The sequence below is a fragment of the Vulpes lagopus genome, chromosome 6 (assembly GCF_018345385.1).
Source record: "Vulpes lagopus strain Blue_001 chromosome 6, ASM1834538v1, whole genome shotgun sequence".
NCBI lineage: Eukaryota > Metazoa > Chordata > Mammalia > Carnivora > Canidae > Vulpes > Vulpes lagopus.
Genome location: NC_054829.1, coordinates 86248007 through 86270763, shown reverse-complemented (window position 1 = coordinate 86270763; position 22757 = coordinate 86248007). Strand labels below are relative to the sequence as shown.

At 40.0% G+C, this 22757-nt stretch overlaps 1 protein-coding gene across 4 annotated transcripts in view; it reads right to left on the bottom strand.

Moving 5' to 3' along the window:
* The window catches only part of AFF1 (AF4/FMR2 family member 1), a 217855-nt gene that overhangs the window by 55709 nt on the left and 139389 nt on the right, over positions 1-22757 (bottom strand). For all 4 annotated transcript variants that reach the window (XR_005988428.1, XM_041758997.1, XM_041758999.1 and 1 more), the window contains 4 exons: positions 14505-14549; positions 9349-9435; positions 8156-8192; positions 4905-4956 (listed from right to left, as the gene is read on the bottom strand). Coding sequence is in view for 3 of the 4 variants with exons in the window: in XM_041758997.1 (XP_041614931.1) it covers positions 4905-4956; positions 8156-8192; positions 9349-9435; positions 14505-14549 (221 nt within the window). In the remaining variant the exon portion in view is untranslated. The remainder of the gene's footprint in view (positions 1-4904; positions 4957-8155; positions 8193-9348; positions 9436-14504; positions 14550-22757) is intronic.

The following is a 22757-nucleotide window of genomic DNA, read 5'->3' as shown; positions in this document are numbered from 1 at the left end:
CTGTGGAGGGGAATAAAAGAGTGAAGATGGGTATAGGTTGTTTTTCTACATGGGGTAGTCAGAGAAGTTTGCACTGATAAGGGGATGGCATCCACTGCGGGAATAAGGGGTAGAGTGATTAGGGCATAGAAAACAGCAAGGAAGGGGCGTCTGGGTGGCTCAATCGGTTAAGTTTACCTGCTTTCAGTTCAGGTCATGATCTCAGGGTTGGGGGATCAAGCCTCACATTAAGCTCCTTGCTCAGCAGGGAGCCTGCTTCTCCTTCTCCCTCTGCCCCCGCCCCCCTTCCCCTACTTGTGTTCTGTTTCTATCTCAAATAAATAAAATCTGAAAGAAAAAGAAAGACGACAGCCAGTAAGGAGGCCAACGTGGCCACAATGGAAAGTATGCCAGAGTATGGGGAGAAAAGGACAGTAAAGGAGGTTAGACAGGTAAGTTACTGGTGGGCTTTGAAGGCCCTTGTGGGGTGAGACGAATATACATTCTTAGGGAAGTAGACCACATCTTGTTGATATAATAGTCTAGCACCCTACAGTGGGCGGAATACACAAATTGCCTGGGGGCTAACAGATTCTTAGTGAATTAAAACATATTCAATCTTTCAGTCCCTGTTTAAATTAGCCTATGGTCACTTAATGCAGGAAATTAGCAGTTATGATCACCTTTTTTTTTTAAGATTTTATTTATTTATTCATGAGAGACACAGAGAGAGAGAGAGAGAGAGAGAGAGAGAGAGAGAGAGAGGGGGGCAGAGACACAGACACAGACAGAGGGAGAACCAGGCTCCATGCAGGGAGCCCGACGTGGGACTCGATCCTGGGACCCCAGGATCACGCCCTGGGCTGAAGGTGGCACTAAACCCCTGAGCCACCCGGGCTGCCCAACAGTTATGATCAAATATGAGACTAAAATGGACCTCCACAGGCTCCCCCAAAACCATGTTTTGCATACGCAAAGAACTACTTACTTCAAAGTTGTCACTCCAGTTAAGAATTACTATTCCCCCAATGTTTTCAGATGACTTCAGGGCCTGCTGCAAAATCTATCAGGCTAAAGCCTTGGCAGAAATTCTCTGCCTCCCTCTCATCATTCAGGCACCAGATCAAATGTCACCTCATCTAAGAGATCTTTCATGACCTCCCTCCCAAAATTATCACCACCACCCAAAAGAATTGCTCCTGAAGCCTGTCACCACACATCACCTAGTTTGCATGACATGTCACCAGCATTAAGTTACAAGACAAAGAAGAATTTTCTTAGTGGCCACTGTTTCCAAGTACCTCAAGGAGCACCAGACACACAGCATGTTCACTAGTTATGCTCTGAATGGATGAATGGAAGCAATTTTTGGAAATCTCTCCAAGTCACCTGGAGCTCAGTCCAGAAAACAATAGATCTAAGGATTCCCAAGTACTAGCAACTGAAAGATAAAAGCATAAAGACCTACATTGATTTTTAAAACCATAGTACACATGACCCTGAAATGAACATTTTTTTTCTCTGACATACAAAGTGCATTAGACCACCTCTCTGGCACTCTGCCTCTCAAATAGTTTAACTGAATGTCAAAGAACTTAATGTTGACACTAGATTAAATTAACCCGTGAGCACTAACAGATGTGACATACTAAATATGATACAACGATTGCACTTTACAAATTAAGTGGAACACTAAAGTGATTCCATTTTCCCAGAGTTGCGTTTGGCACTTATCAATACCAGCAGCCCCAGCCCCGGATAAACACAACGACACCACTTTCATCATCTACTGAGCCCTAGTACTACTTTCTCTCCTCCGTCATGCTTCCCTTCCTCTTCACTTCCATGAGGCCTTGCTTTCCTCTCCTCCTTCAATCTATCAGGATCATAATAAATATTATTTTCTAGGTAACTATACTTTTATATATGGCAAATGAATAGTTTTGTACAGGAAGCACTACGTATGTCAGAAGATACAAGTATACCTGTCACACACTTTCAGGCACCTTTGATTTCTGTGGTTTAACTCAGCAGAACTGCTTATCTCTCTGAGGAGCAAAACTGTCACAGAAAATAGTCTAAGTCCGCAGTACCTGGGTGGCTCAGTGGTTGAGCATCTGCCTTTGGCTCAGATTGTGATCCCGGGATCCTGAGATTGAGCCCCACATCAGGCTCCCCGCAGGGAGCCTGCTTCTCCCTCTGCCTATGTCTCTGCCTCTCTGTGTCTCTCATGAATAAATGAATAAAATCTTTAGTAAAGAAAAAGAAAATGGTCTAACTACTCGAGCCTGAAAGCTGATGAAAATGGGTGTAAGAGGGTGTAACTTTTCTCACTTGAGTCTTTAGACTAAAATTCTGTTTAAAAGTAGAGGTAGTAAAATAATCCCTTTATAAATGCCCTTTTGTTAGTTTTTAGGAAGGACTGTTCTGGGAGTGTCTGTTAATCCACTTCTTAGAGCTAGATGTAGTCCTATACTTAGTCGTTAATATGGTGGAGGGAGCAGAGGAGGGGTGAAGGGAAGGGCTTTTTGCTAGTATCTCCACATCTAGAAGACAGTTTTAGGTTATAACCATAGGTCTATATGTATGTTTTTATGAAGTACCTGTGTTTGTTGTGGAGAAGGTTCGTTATTTTGCAACATCTAAGCTTTTTGGATGTCCTGAGGTGACAATGTATGATAAAATGTACAGCTAGTGAATTAACCAATTTAAATTTCTCTTTGTTATCATTGATAGGAAAGAAGCATCTTGGACATGAGATTGTTAAGCTGTCTCTGAGAAATGTCAGAACTTACTAGGTTGGCAGCAGAGGGACAGAAGGAAGTATAGAGGGAGAGTTGTATGCTGATGTTTTCATATTTACATTTTAATGATAACGTGTATTAGTCTCTTTGGCTGTACTATAGGAATACATTAAGTGATTCAATGGAAACATACCTCTTTGCTAATTGAATATTATAGATTGGATGATGAATTCTTTTAGAAGCATTATATGTTGTGTACTCTGTTACTTTATGTCTCAGTTTTAATTGAACATTAAGGGAATGCAGTATTTTAATTGTAACTCTGCCAATATCTTTATCTAGAGGCCTGTTGCCATTTTTGTCTTTTATATTTTTGTCGCCAAGAAAGGCAGGATTACATTTTTTTTTTCCAGATGGAGTTGGTGTAGTGTATTCTTGGTTATCAAAATACTCATAGTTTGGGGACTTTGACATGATAAATATTCATGGTGTGTAAAAGCATGATACATAACCGTACGATCTTACTTAAAATGCTTACTTGTGTAGATAGATACACACACGGGACCTAGAAGTCAAACTGCAAACTGCTTGTGATTATGGATGACTTTGTTCTTTGCTTCTTGTATTTTTCAGTTTCCTTTTATGCACATATTAACTTTTAAAAAATAAATTTTTTAAAAACCTAAAAAAAAAAAAAGGGTGTAACTTTGCCCTGGCTCACATCCAGCTGCCTTTCTTCCTCTACCCACAGGCCTAAGGACACAGCGGGTTCCTTCTCTTCGTGTTGCTGCCTCCACACACTGCTCTGTGGGGACCTCCTCCCCTCTATTCTTATTGCCAAGGGGGATGCAAGCTGCCCCCAAAGACACTGACAAGGACCTTTCATGGTCTAAAGGACTTTACTACCAATCATTACAAAGATCACAAGGTGTAAAGCCTTGGGGGAAGTTAGAGCCTTCACAGAATCATTAGAATTGTGGTCCCTCAAGCTACAGTTTCTATTCTCTACCAGCCATTAGTTTAACAAACCTCCTCCTTATTCCAGACCTCCAGAATTCAGCAGCCAGTAAAATTTAAAAAGGAAGGAAGGAAAAAAAAAGGGGGGGGGGGGAGGGAAGAAAAGGCACATAGCTTTAAAAAAATTTTTTTTCTGGTAAAGGAAAATAAAAACAAGCAAAAATCTCACCATCTGCTAGTACCACAAATGAAATAATTTTTATTACATGTACAAAAAAGTCCATCCTTCAAACTACAATAAATTACTGTTTTAAAAAATTTGTTATATTGTTCTTTTTCTCTTATTTTGCGATGGAGAATTGAACAGGACATTGAGGGGCTGGCACTTGGCAGTGATTTAACTCAGGCATGGTGAAAAGATAATATAACCTCTTTGCCTCGACTACACAGCTTTTGAAAAATATTCAACCCATAGCAATGACCCCTTCCAAGATACATGGAACAAACACTGCCCAGAGCCAAGCTGGAGCATACACCTGAAATCCTGGGAGGCTGGCAGCTCCCAGTGACTGGGAGTACTGGAGTAACAGTGACTTGTCACTGATTAGATACTGGAGTATCACCTTGTTCCTAAAAACCCTTTGCAGTTGTATGAAAAGAAAGAAGTATCACTTTGATGCCATCAAGAAATGACAAATCGGGTCCAAATGCTGATTTGGACCCAAATTTTTATTATGTACTTTAAAGTGTTGCAAAAACCCCCAAATGTATCTGGACTTAACTTGCCCTTAATCAAGAACAGCTGGGCAACAGAATTTGTTCTTTATTAGTTAAAATCAGGCCAAAAAAGTGGCAAAAAAATCATAAATTGTACACATCCTCCAAAATTTGTTTTCCAACGCAAAAGCTATTTAAGACTGAAATTTACAAAGCTAAAATTTCTTTTTCCACTGTTAATATGTAAAGAATGGCTCAAATGCCTTTCTTTTGAGAAAGCCCCTTAGCAAACTCTCTTGTAGTGCCTGAACCTTCAAGAGAAGACCTTAATCCAAGTATTAATGTAGGGCATTACTTCCTTTTACAATCCAGTGGTAGTTTATGCAAGTCATTACTTGAAAGCAGTAGGGAAAAAAAAAATTTAAGCAATGGATTTACATGGGTAATTACAATGCAGTCTACAATGTTACATTATAAACTTTTAATAAACAAAAGCATTTTACTTACGATGTTCCCTGCTGAGAATTAGTGTAGGTTTTTGAAGATGTATCATATTGTTCTGTGGGGGAAGGAAAATGATCAGAGCAGCACAATGAGATATACCCATGGGTTTGCTAGTTGTTAAGTCCCCCCCCCTTTTATTTTGCTGTCCCCCTCACCCGTCTTCACCTAAACACTTAGTATAAACTCCGTCAACCATACCGCTTACTATACACACTGCACTTGGTACAATCTCACCATTACATAATAACATATTACCTCCAGAAAGAGGACTTGCTCAGAATTGAAATATCCTGAACAGAGCAAAAAACACAGAAGAGCACTGCTTGTAGCATACCCCACCACCTGGCTGATAAGTTCCCTACATGCTGGGGAACTGACTTTCCTTGACATCCAGTTGTGGTGGACTCACATGCAAGCGCAATGACAGGGCTGCTCTCACGCCTACCCGGTCTGCCCTTACCTACGCATCAGTGATTGCTAGCAGTCCCTTTATATGTTTCTGCCCTTGGTCGAGTATGCTCTTCCTCTCAACTGCCCCCCCCCATCATTTAACACCTGCCCCCAATCATTTCTTCACACTACCGTACAGATACAAGATGTTCAAGGCACTGAACCCTACCCTCAATGAGCTTACAACTGCCTGAGGGACAGGTGACAGGCACACAGCTATCTACAATGTACACAAATCAATCAAATAAATTAACGGTCTAATCTAAAGAACAGTCTCTCTGTTGGTAGTGACTAAGAGGGCAAGTTAGACAAAGAGCAAAATGAATTGTGCCACAAAGGATGGGTGAGATTTTGACAGAATGACTGCTGGCCAAAGGGAGGGGAGGGGGAAGGCATTCAGGCAGAAGAGACAGTGTGAGCATAGGCACAGAAGAGGGAAGGATTTAAAATGGCACAGATTTGGAAAGGGGAAGGATGGGGTATAAAATGTGTGGACACCATGGTAAGATGAGTAAAGGTCAGACTTCAAAGGGTTCTGAATGCCAGGATGGTAAGTTATAACTCTGTTAGGCAATGAGACACCACCAAAGGGGGTGTGACAGGATAAAGAGATTACTCAGAAAGATTAATCTAGTGGTACCACCCGGTAGAACCTAGAAAGGAATGGGGAAATATTAAATGTGGAGGCAACAAACCATGTGGGTAGTTGCTTTAGGCATGAGACAGTAGGGACCTGAAACAGAACTTGAAATGGCATGGAAATACAGGCGCCTTTTAAACAGCATTGAATGAGATTTCCCCAAAATGTCATGTGGAGACCTTGCAATGAATCACTTCATCCTCATGGTGGCAGCAGCTCTTATGTGATATTTGTAAATGCTTCCCCTTGGGGCTAGAAAGCTAGAGGTAGGATTACAAACTGGAGGGGCTGAAGTCACTCTTCTAAGCATTCACAGGGACTCTTCACTGTGTTTTAAGTGCCACAAAGCTCCAGTTATCTTCAGGCATACTTCATTCTCTACAGACTCCAAAACCTTAAGATAGCTCCCTCTTCATCTGACGTACAACCAGAACTCTCTAGCATAAAACGAGGCCCCAACTCTCACAAAAGTAAACAAGGTTCCCCAGAACACTAACAGAGTGGCAAGCAGCATGAAAAACCCTAGGGTAAGTATCTAGGGAGCCAAGGCCTACTGGAGACCTGCCAGGGTCTGAAAACATCTCGTGGCAAGGAGATATCAGCCCACACTACTCCACTGGCTGAGAATGCCATCCATCCTCAGCCAAGAAAGTGCTTACCTACTAGCTCATCTTCTACCATATTTTGCTAAAAGAGGAAATCAAACAATTTAAAGGATTAAAGCGTCTTTCTAAACCAGGAGTGAGCAATCACCAAACCTGTGAGCAACCCAGTTGAAGAGATGGGATCTGCCTGACGGGCAGCCCTACCTAGCAAATGGGGAGCAGGGAGAGCAAGAGGTAAAGGAGCATACAGCAATCCTGTCCACAGCTGAGTTGGTGATCCATCCAATACTTGTGCCACTTCACTGCTTATCTGTCTCTGGATAGGCTGCCAAGATGTTGAGAAAAAAAAAAGATTTCCCAATCTCCCCCCAAGGAGCCATTAATTTATGTTCATTTTACTTTGCTACTTATAAAATACTGTGGCAGGATGATTGGGTTTATTTCTTTGCATTTGGGGGAAATTCAGTTGAGTTCTTTGCAAGATCTTATTCAGTATCGAGAGGAGAGGATGGCAAACTTTTTCTACAAAGGTCAGATAGTAAATATTTCAGTCTTTGCATGCTGTACCTTGTAGCATAATAATAAATGAATGGGCATGGCTGTGTCCTAATAAAACCTTCTTTACAAAAACTAGCTGCAGAACAGATGGGACTCTCAGGCTACAGTGGGTCCAGTCCACCCCTGCTCTAAAGGAAAGTGTATTTGTTTCTTGATTTCCTTATCTTTCCTACTCTCCTCACATACTGCAATTTATTAACTGTGGAAAAATAAAGGGGAAAAATATGAATGAGGAAAAGGAATGGGGTGGGGACAGGTGAGGAAGAGTCACCTCCAAGGAGTATCTATGTGCAACCTTCTCCCAACATACAGACAAACCCTACTTCGGTTGTCCTATTTTTTTGAAGACTAATACTTCATAACTTGGACACCTCACCATATATTCATAAACTAAATGACTGCAAATACCCTAGTCATTTTTATAAGGTTTGAAATGCCTTGTACGTTGCCAGAACACAAAAAATTTATTGAACCAAGGGGTTATCAATGAAGAGAAAAGCTGGATCCAGTTAGCTTACTTCTGTTTCCCTCTGAATTCTCAACTACTTACAATCCATAAAGAGGGACCAAACAAGAACTGCAGGACAAACACACTGAGAAAAACTAAAGAACCTATGTACTCTATTCCTCACACAAATTTCTTACTTTTGTGAGGGAAACACACACACACGAACCACACAAAATATCCCAATCTGTTTTATATACTATTCTTGGGTTACAATGCTTTGAGAGTCACTTTCGAGATATGTACATACGTCAGGGAATTATATTTGTTACAATTATGACACATTTTATTTGCCAAGTATTTTACTAAGACATCTTCATTAGCTCTTCCTAACAATCTGAAACTTCACTTAAAGAAGTTTTATGTTTGCACTCCATTCCTACTCTTTCAACATAGGAAGCATCTCACCTGTGCTGGGCTATTTTTCACTGTTTTTTCATATTACAACAATAAAAACCATGCTTTATTCTCCAATGCAATAATCAGTTCCACTTACTTTGATTTTGGGTCACAGAACTAATGTGCTGAGAATCCTAGAAAGAAAAAAATCTCTAGTTATTAAAATATTAAGGGTTATAAATCTAAGGCTACATCACTGCTAAGTCTAATGAATACTGATAAATCTAATTTTTACATATGTAAATGGGTTTTTATTTCTTCTACTTATTTTTTTTTCCTTTTTTTTTTTTAATTTTTATTTATTTATGATAGTCACAGAGAGAGAGAGAGAGAGGCAGAGACACAGGCAGAGGAAGAAGCAGGCTCCATGCACCAGAAGCCCGACATGGGATTCGATCCAGGGTCTCCCGGATCGCGCCCTGGGCCAAAGGCAGGCACCAAACCGCTCGCCATCCAGGGATCCCTATTTCTTCTACTTATTTCTTCTTCTATTCTATCCTAGAATTTATTTTTCCTGTGGCGTTAAGCAAAGACTGACTGATTCAAAGTCTAATGTTTTACCTTAAAACCAGTAATAACAAACATTTAAAACAAACAAACAAACATCCTATCATGAGAAAATATGTAACCAAATTCTGGTTTGAGTATGAAAATAATACCATGGAAAGGAATAGCTATATTAACAATCTGCCTGCATACCAAGCTGGACAGAACACAGATCTGAAGGTGCTATTTCTATACTCTGAAGGTTATCCAAAAGTACAAATGAGCAAAGGAAAATGGCAGTGTTTAAAATGCACTGTTCACAAATACTTCAATGGAAACATCCAAGTTAGCAACTGATTTGCCTGTTATTAAAACCAGCACTAATACAAATGATCACATCAAACTTTATAAAAATTAGTAGGCATGAAAAGTATAAGATTTATGTGTTATGCATATATCTAAATTCCAAATGAGGAATCAGACCTCTACCTCTCCTACTTTTCCTGTACTTCTGTTTTCCCATGTCTAAGTAAAAAAATCTCACATGAGAGAATTTACTGAAAAGTGCTGAATGCTTTCATAAGCTGTAGAACCTCATACAAATATAAGACATTCTTACTGACATAGTTTGGAGAGTGAAGTGTTTGAAAACATTATGAAGCACTTCAGAAGCTAAATTAGTTGTAAATTTAACCTAATCTGCAGAGATTTCATCAGCGAGTGCTAGATCCATCTAGCTCCCAGGAATACTTCAGACTTTGCACTGGTGTGGATACAATGCCTGCTGGACTTGTAAGGAATTACCTTTGTGGGAAAAGGAAATTTGGAGGGCTCAGCAGTACTAGGCGTGTGTATTGCTGTCAAAGGAGGTGGCCATGAATGGGTCATTTCCTGGAAAGAGATTTGGAAAGGGAAGAAAAAGTAAATTATAAATAGAACATTTACAGCTAAGTAAGTTAATATTTTACACTAAACATAGAGTGGATTGGTAGTAAATAAAAAGAGAAATCATAAAAGTTATTTTATTTAAAAAAAAAAAGACTCCTTTTTAAAGGGCTATGTTTCAGCGCTGATAATCTCCAACTCACAAAACAGAGATCAGTTCAAAGAAGAAAAAAACGAGAATACAGAACATGAACAGTCTTAACACTGAATATTATAAAGCATATAAAGAGTAATAGGTATTAACAGAGCTTATGTAACTGTGACCACGGAGTCTCTACTCAATGCTTTCTTTTTCCCCTCAGCTTCTTTATTGAATTTCCTGGAATTATTTAAGTTCAAAGGAAGAAGAACTTTCCTGTTTGACTTAAGCAAACAAGTAATTCAGGTCACTTGTTCCACTTGGGAGAGTTTTAATGGATTTGACCCTCCCCTGATAAACACTATTAGGACATATGAACTTTTTTTTTTTTTTTTGAGGAAAGGACCTTAAGAAATTACCTTCCCTTTCCAGTAACAAGTTTTACTTCTATTCACTATTTTCATGGAGGCAAGATTTCTGTCTTACAAATTAATACATTTATCTTGACATGAATTATTTTCTAAGCACATTTATGACCTACAGTCTGCTTTGCTAAAAAAACTGGCAGAAAACAATGTCAGATTAAACATGTCTAATCACAAATATGTGCATGTGTGTGCATGCATACACACACACACACACACACACACGGATGCACGCACCCACTTTGGTAAAGAGCTAAAATGTAACTGGAGATCATTAATATCAATCCCTTCGTTTTTCCCGAGGAGAAAACTGAGGTCCAAAATAAGTGGATCAGGCTGATGGCTGACAACGCACAGTGTGGGCCCCTTGGCTCATCTAATCTAAGAGCAAGAAATCCATTCCCATATGTGTCCACCTTGCCTGGGAAACTGGCTTAAAGAATGACAGACAACTCCAGCAAGCTGGTGGCCGGAGACTGTGCTGAATTACTTCAGGTGTACAACACTGTGTATTATAACACTGCATTCTTTTCAAAGTGCAGACCAACCTGCCCATTACCACAGAAACGCCGTCTGATCCTTGAGCAACCAGAGAGGGATCTCTAGCAGTATTTCCATTGCCAGCCACTGTACCTTTTCTCCTTGCCTTTCCCCCCCGCCACTATCTGGGTGGCTATCACCTCAGGACAGACAAATGATCTGGCACAGTAGCAAGCCAAGTAAGTGATGCTGGCTTTCTTAACTAATTTCTGCTAAAGGTAAAGACATGCCCCTGTCTACTGACTAACCTTCTGCTTTGTTTAGCACAAAGGAAGAATTCTGTCCTGAAACGGAATGGAAAGAGTAGCTACATTGGAGCCAGGGGCCCAGACTGGAATCTGAACTGCGATCCTTACCAGCCCTGGCAGTCTCACATGCCTGGGCCCTCTGAACAGCTGTGTTCAGGGAGAGGCGAACCAAGACCACTTATTTTCCTAAGTGGAATGAGGGCAATTTATGTAAAGAGTTTAGATACATGGTCATAGAAAGTACTCCATAAATGAAAAGCATCACAACTTTTAATTAAGTCTAATTTTTAAAGAATTTCAATACTGCACCAAAGAGAGTTCCCGGCTGTTTCATGTATTTGACTATTCCCTTTAAGGAATGGGATCATCATACTGCTACAATATGAAAATGTAATTAATGCAGGTGTTTGAAAGTATTCTTCCCCTCTTCTGTTTTCCAAGAATTTCTTTAGAATCCCAGTGGTATCTATGACTTTTTAGTCACCAATTATTCCCAGAAAACGTCCATTGTACTCTCAATGCCTAAGGCTGCCCCAAGCTATTAAATTAGGCAGTTGGAAAGTGCATAAACTCTTTCAGGCCCTAAGTGGTTTGCCAAAGGTCTGAAAGAATTTATATACTTCCCTAAATGCCTAGCTTACTAGAAGGAGTTAGGCCTTAGGAGAATTGGGGTCATCAGTCAAGGAGGCTGGCCAGAGCTACATGCAAGGTCATGAATTCACTACCCACCCTAACAGTGACTTCTTACACCTGCCTCAGGCTCCACTTCTAGGTGCCATGGCTGCTCTTGCTCCTCCCTCCCTCTCCACCTGGGTCATTGTACTCTAGGCACACACATGGTCTGGCTCTTGGTGCTTTTCTAATACACCAATCTGTTCCCACCTCAAGGCTTTCTGCAATCTTTCCTCTGTCTAGTCCTCTTCATTTGTCTGCTATAGGACTCACAGCAGATATTTTTATTATATAATTATCTTCTCCCTTTTGAGCAAGAACTCTTAGTCATATGGAATCCCCAGTGCCTAGAAAAGTATCTGAGGCTGAGTGGATATCTGTTGCATGAATGAATGAATGAATGAATGAATGAATGAATGAGTGCTGCCACTCATTGTACCAACATCACTGCAATGCTACACTGAGGTCATGCCCACGAGTGCTGCACTGACTTCCCAGAAGGCTGTCCAGGCCAGGCCACTTTAAGTAGAAAATGTGAGCTGCTTCCAAATGCCCATGAGGACATGAGGGCACAGTGCCCTGTCTGGATCCTGTGTGTGACCATTTCCTAGTTTCTAGTAGTGTCTATCTGCTGTCTTCTTACCCCACATCAGCTGCAGGAATTACAGGCCACCACCTCCCCTTCATTAAAACACTTCCACTCTTAATATTTCCACCAGAGAACCAAACAATATCCCCTATGATTGATTTTTTTTCTGTTAGGTAACTATTTACTGCTTCTATTGCCCATCAGAAAGATTTGTGTTAGGACCTCTGGCAATCTTCATACATTGTTGTTATAAGAGAGGAGAAAAGAAGGGAGACAAACTCTAAGTCTCCACTATGTCAAGACCTGTGCCCCTCCTCAGTCCAGGACAACCTTCTGTTTGCTTTCTGTATGATTTCCAAATGAAAATACTCATCTGTTTGCTTGCATTAACCATTCATTTTCATGTATTTCCATTTTAGGAAAGTGATGTGAAAGTGATCTTGGCTGAGAAGGGAGGGAGAGTGAAAGGGTTCACTAAATTAAAATCACTTATCTGGTACTCTACTGCCATCATCCTAAATAAGATATTTCACAAGTAGTATACTAACTAACACACCACAAAACCTAAGAGTAGCATTTGACATATATAGAAGACAAACTAACTGTTATTATTGCATTTGCTTTTGAAATAACTATAAAACAAATCACATATACTCTTAGAGAAAATGCTAAGGCTGTATTTTCTAAGTCATTTGTTGTTTTTATGACTCATCATACCAAAGGATTTCAGAAATACCAGGAGAAGATAAAAACAAAAGCTTAATCAAGATAACCTGTTTATTATTAATCTTCCTTGCTGGTTCACAAAAATTGCTCAATTCTAGCAGTATAAAGTGTGTTTCCTTAGAGATATTTCTTTCTCAGAAGATCCTAACTGCAAAAGTAGGGGATAAAGAAAACAAAAATGATGAGACTACTTTCCAAACAACCTTTGTCAAAAATGTTGCAAGTGAGAAGGTAACCTATATAATTACTGGTTTCAGGGGCACCTAGGTGATGCAATTGGCTAAGCATCTGAGACTATTGGTTTCAGCTCAGGTAGTGATCTCAGGGTTGTGAGATTGAGCCCCACGTTGGGCTCCCTACAGTTTGTTTAAGGCTCTCTCTCCCTCTACCCATCCCCCCATTCCAATCACTTTTTCTCTTTCTCTCTCTCTCCCTTTTCTCTAAAATAAATAAACAGGGATGCCTGCAAGGCTCAGTTGGTTAAGTGTCTACCTTAGGCCCAGATCATGATCCCAGAGTCCTGGGATAGAGCCCCACATCAGGCTCCCTGCCCTTTGAGGAGTCTGCTTCTCCCTCTCCTTTGGCCCCTCCCCGTTTGTGATCTGTCGCTATCAAATAAATAAAATCTTTAAAATAAATAAATCTTTTTTTAAAATGTTGGTTTCAGTGCCGCCTTACTTTACAATGAAAAATTAAAGGGAAAAATTAAAGGGAAAATTTGGGTAAGTATAGTTTGAGGAAACGTGAGCAGTGAAGATACACATGAAAAGGTACCTGTGACATATATATTCTACTTCAAAAAAAAAAAAAAATCAGAAAATAAAGTAAAAGATAAAAGCAAGGTTATCATTAAAACCCACACGGAAGAAAGTTAGAAGCCAAAAAAGAGGAATGAGAAATAAAACCCTCAGTTATTACAATTACAGTACTTGAACATTAAATTTAGCTCTAGATTTCCTGGAAATTAAAGCCAAAATGGGAAACAACAGTTTAATATAATTCTTCTCTATCTGATAAAGCATGTGCCGCCGCCCCCCCGCCCCCCCCAAAAAGCATGCTAGTTCACAACGAGAATTTATTTTTTCCTGGAGCTGAATTCTAGGAGGCATTTGTTGTGCTTGTGCAAAGAAACCTTGAACCCATAGATAATGGGGGTTCAATGATGTATCTGTAGAAGCTGAATAAATGATCATGGCACCATCTCAAGAAACAAGAATGAAAAATAACCCCTTAAGGTAGGTTTATAGATGTCCATTTACTTTCTATGTTATTTTTTAAATTCCCTTAAAAATTCATGGCCCCCCTGAAGATGAGGCCATACATATCAGGTGTCACCTTACAAAACACCAAGAGGTATAAATCAAGCACTGTTTCACCCCTCAGATACAGAGGACTTTCCTTTCTGAGAAGTGAGCAACTCTTGTGGGTCTTTATGAACAAGCAGGAAAACCTGAGAGAGGTCTTAAAACTCTGGTCCAAATAATGCCTTGCAGCTTGTAGACTTCATTTTAATAAACAATCTGTCAGAGAGCTCAGTAAGGCTCTTAGGGTCCCTCTGTTATTTCTCTGGTTTATTTTGTATTGGGAGGTGTGAGGAGGGGAACCGTTGAAAGGGGTTTGGAATGGCAACTGCTCATTAAAGTCAAAGTGGATATATGTCTACCTCCCTCAATAACTCTTCAAATGGAGATTGACGATGAACTCTTCAAATGGAGATTGAAGGCAAATGAACTCACCTTCAAAATCTCTTCAACACAATGAACTTCATTGGAGTAGGTCTGCTGAAAGTGAAAAACAAGGAAAAGGTTAGCACAAATGAACAAAACCCAATTCCAGTGACGGTTATTAGTAGATGCTGGTATTATTACAGCAATACTCTTGCAGGGGTTGAATCACCCCAGGCGCCATCTTTGAGTGGCTAAGTATTGGAACTTCACATTCTCGATGAAAACAGGACTGGAGACTAACCTGACCTCATCAGTGGGGAAAGGGTTCTGCTGGGAGACTGTAGCAGACTAATATGGACTCTCAGGTCAAAGTTTCCAGAGGAAAATGCAGATCTTAAAGAAAATTAATAAATTAGTAAATCTAGGGGAATAACAGATACTAACAAAAATGGAGGCAGAAAGAAAGAAAACTGGGGTCACAGTTTGCTGCTTCACAGCAACATCTGTCCAGCGAGCCAAGTAAAATGAACACAAAGATGGAAATCATCTGAACACCTCTGTGAGCCTACTTAGGTAAAGAGGCTAACATCGAATCAAGGATAGGTTAGAGTTGTGGTTTTTTGTTTTGTTTTTGTAGTATTCTAGCTGGCCAAAAATTGGCTTTAAAGTAATGACATTCACTTTAACGTCTCTCCCTCGACTTCAAGTCAGTATTTTCATTGTATATATGTGTGTGTGTGTGTGTGTGTGTATATACACACACATACATGCACATGTATACACACACACCCACACAGTAAATATTTCCCCAGAGAAAGACCCCAGGAAGAGAGATTTCCTAGTGTCTTGGATGAAAGATCTATTTATACTTCTTCCTTCTCCACACCTAAACAAATGACAGCTGCTGCCACTAGTATTGTCACCATAGTGTCTAGGAAATGTCATATTACAGTCTTTATAACTTTAAGTGCAAAGAAAATGGAAAAGTTAAAAAACAAAACAAAACAAAACACTTTTCCTTCACTAGAGACATGAAACAAATCCCATGACCTCATGCTTTTCCCTGGAAAAGCAACTTCTGGCTCTGTGTCAATTGAGAGCCAAGTGCTCTGGGCAAGTTCTATACAACAACCTCCCCCCACCCCCCACCCCAGTTACTGCCACTGCTACATGCATAAAGCACTGGTCTTCCTAGTCTGTCTGGTCCAATACCTGCCTCCAGCTGGAGAGGAGATGAAAGGGTTCTTTTCCAGGCTCTCATTTCTAATCTGAGTGTAATTTAATACAGCATTGGTTGCCAATTCCTGATCTAGGATTCATTAACCCACCATTTCAGTTTAAGGATGAAGGAAAAGGAAAGAAAAGAGCACACAACATTCACACTGTTGTGGAATCAAATCGAATGGAAATGTCAATGTTCACATGTAATTTAACCCACCTGGGTCTGGTTTTAAAACATGTAAATTTCACGGAAACAATTTTGTTGAAATGTCTGCAGTTTGGTATTTTTGAGGAAGTTAGGAGGTATAACCAAAGAATCAAGGGTAATTCCTTTTATCTGAGTGTCCTATCAGATCTGCCTGTAAGCATTATGCATATCACAAACTACATTTGCTTACCTGCTTTTTGTTATTCAAACCATTAAGAGATGCCTAAAAACTGTACCAAACATTTTAGTACGAATGCTGTTCTGACCTGAGGGTAAAATGTAAGAATATTCTATGGTTTCAATTTTTCACATGCATCATCAGGAAAAATAACAATTATAAGTTGAAGGTGAATCAATACAACAGAGCATATAGCATATTACTAATGACTCTGATCAAACAATTCCCTTATCTCATCTGTTCCTGGAATGGGAATGGGAATCTGATTAACATGCTTGGGAATCAATGAAATAGTAGTGAAGCATGTTGGAAAGAGAGAGAAAAAGATTTGCCTACCACTTCCAACAGAATGAGATGAGAATGCTAAAAGACCTTTGGATCTTTGTAATTATTCAAGGAGTCAACACTTAGCCAAGGTGCTTCACATCACTGAAAGATTCTTTTTTTTTCTAAAGTCTTATTACATCAGATGAAGCAGAGCTAAGGAAATTTTTCTATAGCTCAATATTTATTAGTATCTGGATAAGATAAATATTGCTAGGTAGTCACCATTTAAGCCATTTAAAATTGTAAAATAAGGTCTTAAGGTTCAAGTATTAATTCGGTTAATTTACTGTGAATTTTCCTATTAAGTCCATTATGAGAGTGGGAGTATTTCAATGGAGTGTAGAGATTCCATTCCAAATACATGAGGGTATTATCATATTTAAGGACCTCCAAGTGGCACTGTTTATAATCGCAAATACCTGTTAATAATCAAATGCCCAACAACAGTTTAGCTCTAGACCTTCACAGTACATCCATACAACAGTATGATACAGAAAAATAAAATAATAATGTGAATGCATGGGCTTGCATGGGAACATGCTCAAGATATTTTCAACTTTTTCTTTAGAAATAATTTTATAGATACAGCAAAATTATAAAAATAGTAAAAGGAATTCCCACAAACTCTTCACCCAGAGTCCCCAAATGTCAGCATTCTACCACATTTGTTTTTTATTTTTCTCCCCGACCCATCTATGTGGAACTGTTCTACGAATATCTTAGAGTTAATGCCCCTTAACCCCTAAATACCTCTGTGAGTACCAAGACATATTTTTATATTAACAGAGGGGAGGTTACAAGATAGTCTATATAACATGAACCCATTTTGTGTTCCATCTGAGATTCAAATCGCTACTCTTCTTCTGACCCAAATTAGAGACTCTTAAGCTAGAGTGTAAGTACTTCAAATGTGTCTGCAGAGAAAGATCTGTAAGGACAGGCTCCTTTGTTTAATAAAATACAGTCTGGCACCTCCAAGTCTGCCACTGGAAGGAGACCTTCCAAAAAGGGAGGGGAAGTTCAACAAGTCATCATGGCCTAATCCCTTCCTTAAAATCCACTTTGGCCACCGGGTCTCCAGCTGAGGACTGCTACTCCTGCTCAGAGAAACCAGGCTCCCGGGAACACACACTGCAGCCAAAGAGTAAACCAATCAGCCTCTCTAAACACGGTCTAGTTAAGGCTAAAGATCCTCCGGTAAGACCTCCACAAACAGTAAGAGGTGACAAAAAGCAACAACAACAAAAATCTATGCTAGTTGCATCAATAAGGAAGTTCTAGTTTGCAGGTCCTTCCTTGTCCAGTTCTGCTTCCAAGGTGCAGACGGGCCTTAACACTTACAACCACAAATCCCACTGCTGTCTCTCACATGCAACATCTAGGTGCCTACGGGAGTGCAGCTCTGCCCTCCTGCCTGCTTTGTGGCTGCCTCACAAATCTGGTGTCCTGTGTGTAGACTGACCTCACCTCCCCACTAGGGAATGGCCTTAACACAAGAACCAGAATTCTGATCAATTAAAAATAAAATGAGAGCAGATACTTACTGAATACATATTGTACCTGACACTGCATTAACCTTTTTACACGCCATTGTTTCCTCTGATACCATTTGTTGTAAGATGCAAAATCATTAGCTTGTAGGGCAGGGGTAGGGTGGGGGTGACTGTACTAAATGTACCCATCAACTGTAGATACAGCCCTCATTACAGAACCTTAAAAACGAAATACTGGAGCTTACATTCAACTGTGAGAAGCTGAAAGCTTTTCCTCTAAGATGAGGAAGATGTGGATGCCCACTCTTGCCACTTTTATTCAACACAGTACTGGAAGTCCTAGCCACAGCAATCAGACAAGAAATAAAAGGCATCCAAACTGGAAAAGAAGTAAAACTCTCCCTATTTGCAGATGACATGATACTATATATAGAAAACTCTAAAGACTTCACCAGAAAACTATTAGAATAAATGAATTTAGTAAAGATGCAAGACACATGGGCAGCCTAGCCTGGGTGGCTCAGCGGTTTAGCACCGCCTATAGCCCAGGGTATGATCTTGGAGACCCGGGATCGAGTCCCACATCGGGCTTCCCTGTGTGGAGCCTGCTTCTCCCTCTGCCTGTGTCTCTGCCTCTTTCTGTGTGTCTCTCATGAATAAATAAAATCTTAAAAAAAAATATGCAGGACACAGAATTAACATATATAAATCTATTACACTTCTATATACTAATAACTATCAGAAAGAGAAATTAAGAAAACAATCCCATTTGGGGTGCCTGGGTGGCTCAGTTGGTTAAGTGTCTACTTTTGGCTCAGGTCATGATCTCAGGGTCCTAGCTAGGATAGAGCCCCGCATCAGGCACCTTGCTCAGTGGGGAGCCTGCTTCTCCTTCTCCCTCGACCCTTCTCCCTTGCTCATGTGCACATACGCACTCTCTCTCAAATAAGAAACAAAATCTTAAAAAATAAATAAATAAAAGGACAAAGCTGAAGATATCACACTCCCTGATCTCAAACTATACTACAAAGCTATAGTAAGCAAAACAATATGGGACCAGCACAAAAGTAGGTACAGAAATCAAGGGACCGGAATAGAACCCAGAAATATAAACCCATGCTTGTACAGTCAATTAATCTTCAACAAAGGAAGAATATACAATGGGAAAAAGACAGTCTCTTAAATAAATGGCGCTGGGAAAAACCGGACAGCTACATGCAAAAGAATGTAACTGCATCACCTTCTTACATCATACACAAAAATAAACTCCAAATGGATTAGAGATTTAAACCTAAGACCGGAAACCATAAAACTCCTGGGGAAAAAAAAAAAAACACAGGCCGTAATCTCTCGGACATCAATGTAAGCAGTATTTTTATGGATCTGTCTGCTTAGGCAAGAACAGAAGCAAAAATAAATAAATGGGACTGAATCTAACTAAAAAGCTTCTGCATGGTGAAGAAACTATCGACAAAACAAAATGGCAACCTACTGAATGGGAGAGAGTATTTGAGAATGATATAACCAATAAGGGGTTAGTATCCAAAATACATAAAAAACTCACAACCACTATTCAGAGAACAATCCAATAAAAGAATGGGCAGAGAACCTGAACAGGCATTTTTCCAAAGACGACATGACATACAGATGGCTGACACATGAAAAGATGCTCAACATCACTAATGATCAGGGAAACACACAATGAGATACCACCTCAACATCTATCAGAATGGCTAGTATCAAAAAAGACAAGAAATAACAAGTGTTGGCGAGGATGTGGAAAAACGGGAACCTTCATGCACTGTTGATGGGGATGCAAAATGGTGTGACTACTATGAAAATAGTATGGAGGTTCCACAAAAAAAATCAGAAATATCATACAATGCAGCAATTCCCCTTCTGGGTACTTACCCAAAGAAAACAAAACACTAACTGGAAAAGATAGTAAGTACCCCTATGTTTACCACAGCATTATTAACAATAGCCAAGATACGGTAGCAGCCTAAGTGTCCATCGATAGATAAGTAGATAAAGAGGCAATGTAGCTGTACAATGGATTATTTAACTCAGCCACAGAAAAACATAAACTTGCCACATGCCACAACATGGATGGACCTAGAGGATATTATGCAAAGTGGAAGAAGTCAGAGGAAGACAAATACTGTATGATTCTACCTATCAAAACAAAACAGAAATAGACTCATAAATACAGACAGCAATTTGGTCACCAGAAGGGAGGAGGGGAGGGAGGATGGCTGAAATAAGGGCAAAGGATTAAGAGATACAAACTTCCAGTTATAAAATAAATTTGACACAGGGTGCAATATACAGCACAGGGAATATAGTTCGTAACAGGTAACAACTTTGCACAGTGACAGATGTCAGCTAGATTTATTGTGGTGATCACTCCATAATGTAAAGGTTGAATCATTATGTTGTACACCTGAAACTAATATAATATTGTATGTCAATTATACTTCGGCAATGACAACAAAAATCTCTGAGGGAATTCTGTATAATGCTCCAATTCTCCTATCAACCTCTGTGGTAGCTATTATCCCATTTTCTAAAAACGAGACTGAATTCTAGAGAAATTTAGTTACATCTCCAAAGTCACACAATGCTCTGAAGTGACTGAGCTTGGGTTTGTAATACTGTTAACACTACCTTTCCAAAAATCTCAACCTTCAGGCAAGAGACAAATACATTAGCATCTTTAAAAAAAAAAAAAAAGGATTTTATTTATTCATGAGAGACACACACACAGAGAGAGAGGGGGGGGGCAGAGACAAAGGCAGAGGGAGAAGCAGGCTCCATGAAGGGAGCCCCGATGCAGGACTCCATCCTGGGACTCCAGGATCACGCCCTGGGCCCAAGGCAGGCTCTAAACCACTGAGCCACTCAGGGATCCCAAATATATTAGCATCTTAAGGAGGGGATGTGACTCCAGTTGTCCTACGCATGACCAAAAACATTTTTTTTTTTAAAAGAACAATGGTTTGCCTCTGTTTGTGAAAAGAAGCAGTTTGGTATTCAGATCTAACCACCTCTCTGTACTACAGGTGCGTCAGACCAGAAAAGGCAGCAATGCTGGCCTCAGTCTGATTTCTCACACCTCTTGGAATGACGCTGTAATCCTAAGGAAATGCACTGATACCAAAATAAAATGTTAGTAAATGTCTTCTAAGCATGACAGTTTGTTTTAGTAAGCTAAAAAGAGCTGAACCAAAGAACCATACCTCACCACTGAGACCAGGGGGCCCTCACAACACTGTGTTTTAAGTCTCTCAAGTTTCAACAGAGCAGCACTTTTGTGACAATGCTATCCTCAAAAAGGCTTAGTGGTCACTAACTGGGGAACCCAGGGGGCTCAGAGGCAGCATGCTGATGAAGGAAGCCAAAAGACCTTGGATTCTAGTTCTGGCCTGCTGAGGGCTGGCTCTCCAATTCCGCATGAGAGTCAACTTCTTGACTATTTCCTCATGGTGATTCTAAAGGGACAGTATTACCCATCCTAACCCTCTCCACAGGATTGGTAAAAAGGTCACATGTGAAACGTGAAAGGCCATCACAGGCACAGATATGTGAAATAATGCACGGTGCCAGCATTACCATGGCATTCTTGAATGGTGTGGATGGATGGAAACCCCAAGAGGATTCTCTATCGTTTAATTTTTAAAAGATTAAAGCTCATGCTATTTTTCTTCAAATACAGGTCACCTTTTGGATTATGGATCAACCAGCAGTATCTACTTGCTGCACACTGATCTCCATCTAGGTAGATGAATCATACTTTTCTCGTTCCCTATCTCAGACTCTCTTCCTTCTCTCACTGGTGACCACGTAACTTCCACTCAGACTTCTAGTAGCAGATTAAAAAACATCTTTTGGAAAACATTCCCCGAGTCTGTCGCTCCTGAAACTGTGTGTGCACTCCCACACCTGGCTATACGTTCCCTGACAAAGCACCTCCTGCAGCAGCATCTCTGCTGCTTCTTGATTTCAAGTTCCAGGAGAGTAGGGGCCAGTTCTACCTTGGTAAATCACCAATCAGACACTGCTGCCATCCAGAGGCAACCAATAAACATTTGTTGGTATGCCTTCAGGCTCAGAACTCAGAACATGAAAGTAAATTTTCAGATTTTAGCTTAGAGCCTTATTAAACACTGTTGTTTGTCTGAATTATAACTCAAAGTCTTAAGTAACAAACTACTGGAAATAAACATACTAGGGACAAAAGGGAAATTGTTTCCTCCTTTAAAACATTAGGATTACTCTTAGAAACTTTTTTCTCACATATTTGGCAAAACAAAAAAATGACGATACTATGTCTATAAGATAGACATGAGGAAACAAGCACTCTGATACCCTGGTTGGAGGAGGGTAAAGGGTCAAAACCTCTGAAGACATCAATTAGGCAACAGCCCCCAAATTCTAATTTCCCATACTCTGAAACAGCAATATGACTTCTAGCACCAACTTCTGTATGTACACAAAGACACATGTACAGTTACTCATTTCAGCCTAGTGGAAACAGTCTAAATGCCCATCCAGCGGTAACTGACTAAGAAAACTGTGGTACATGCCCGTTACGCAGAAATACCATACAGCTATGACACAGAATGAGGACCCTCTCCATGTACTGATTTGAGGGTAAACTCCAAGATACACTGTTAAAAGCAGGAGGAAAAAACATAGGTGCAGTATATGCCAGGATCTAAATAAATGAAAAGGTGACAGAAAAGAACATGTATGTGGAGTAACTGATTATGAATGAAACATCCCTGGGTATACAGATGAGAAGAAGCCTGTAACATCAATAATTACTTCTAGAAAGGGGAATTCGGGGGTGGGGTGGGGTATAGCAGTGGGAAGATGTTTAATGTAAAAACATT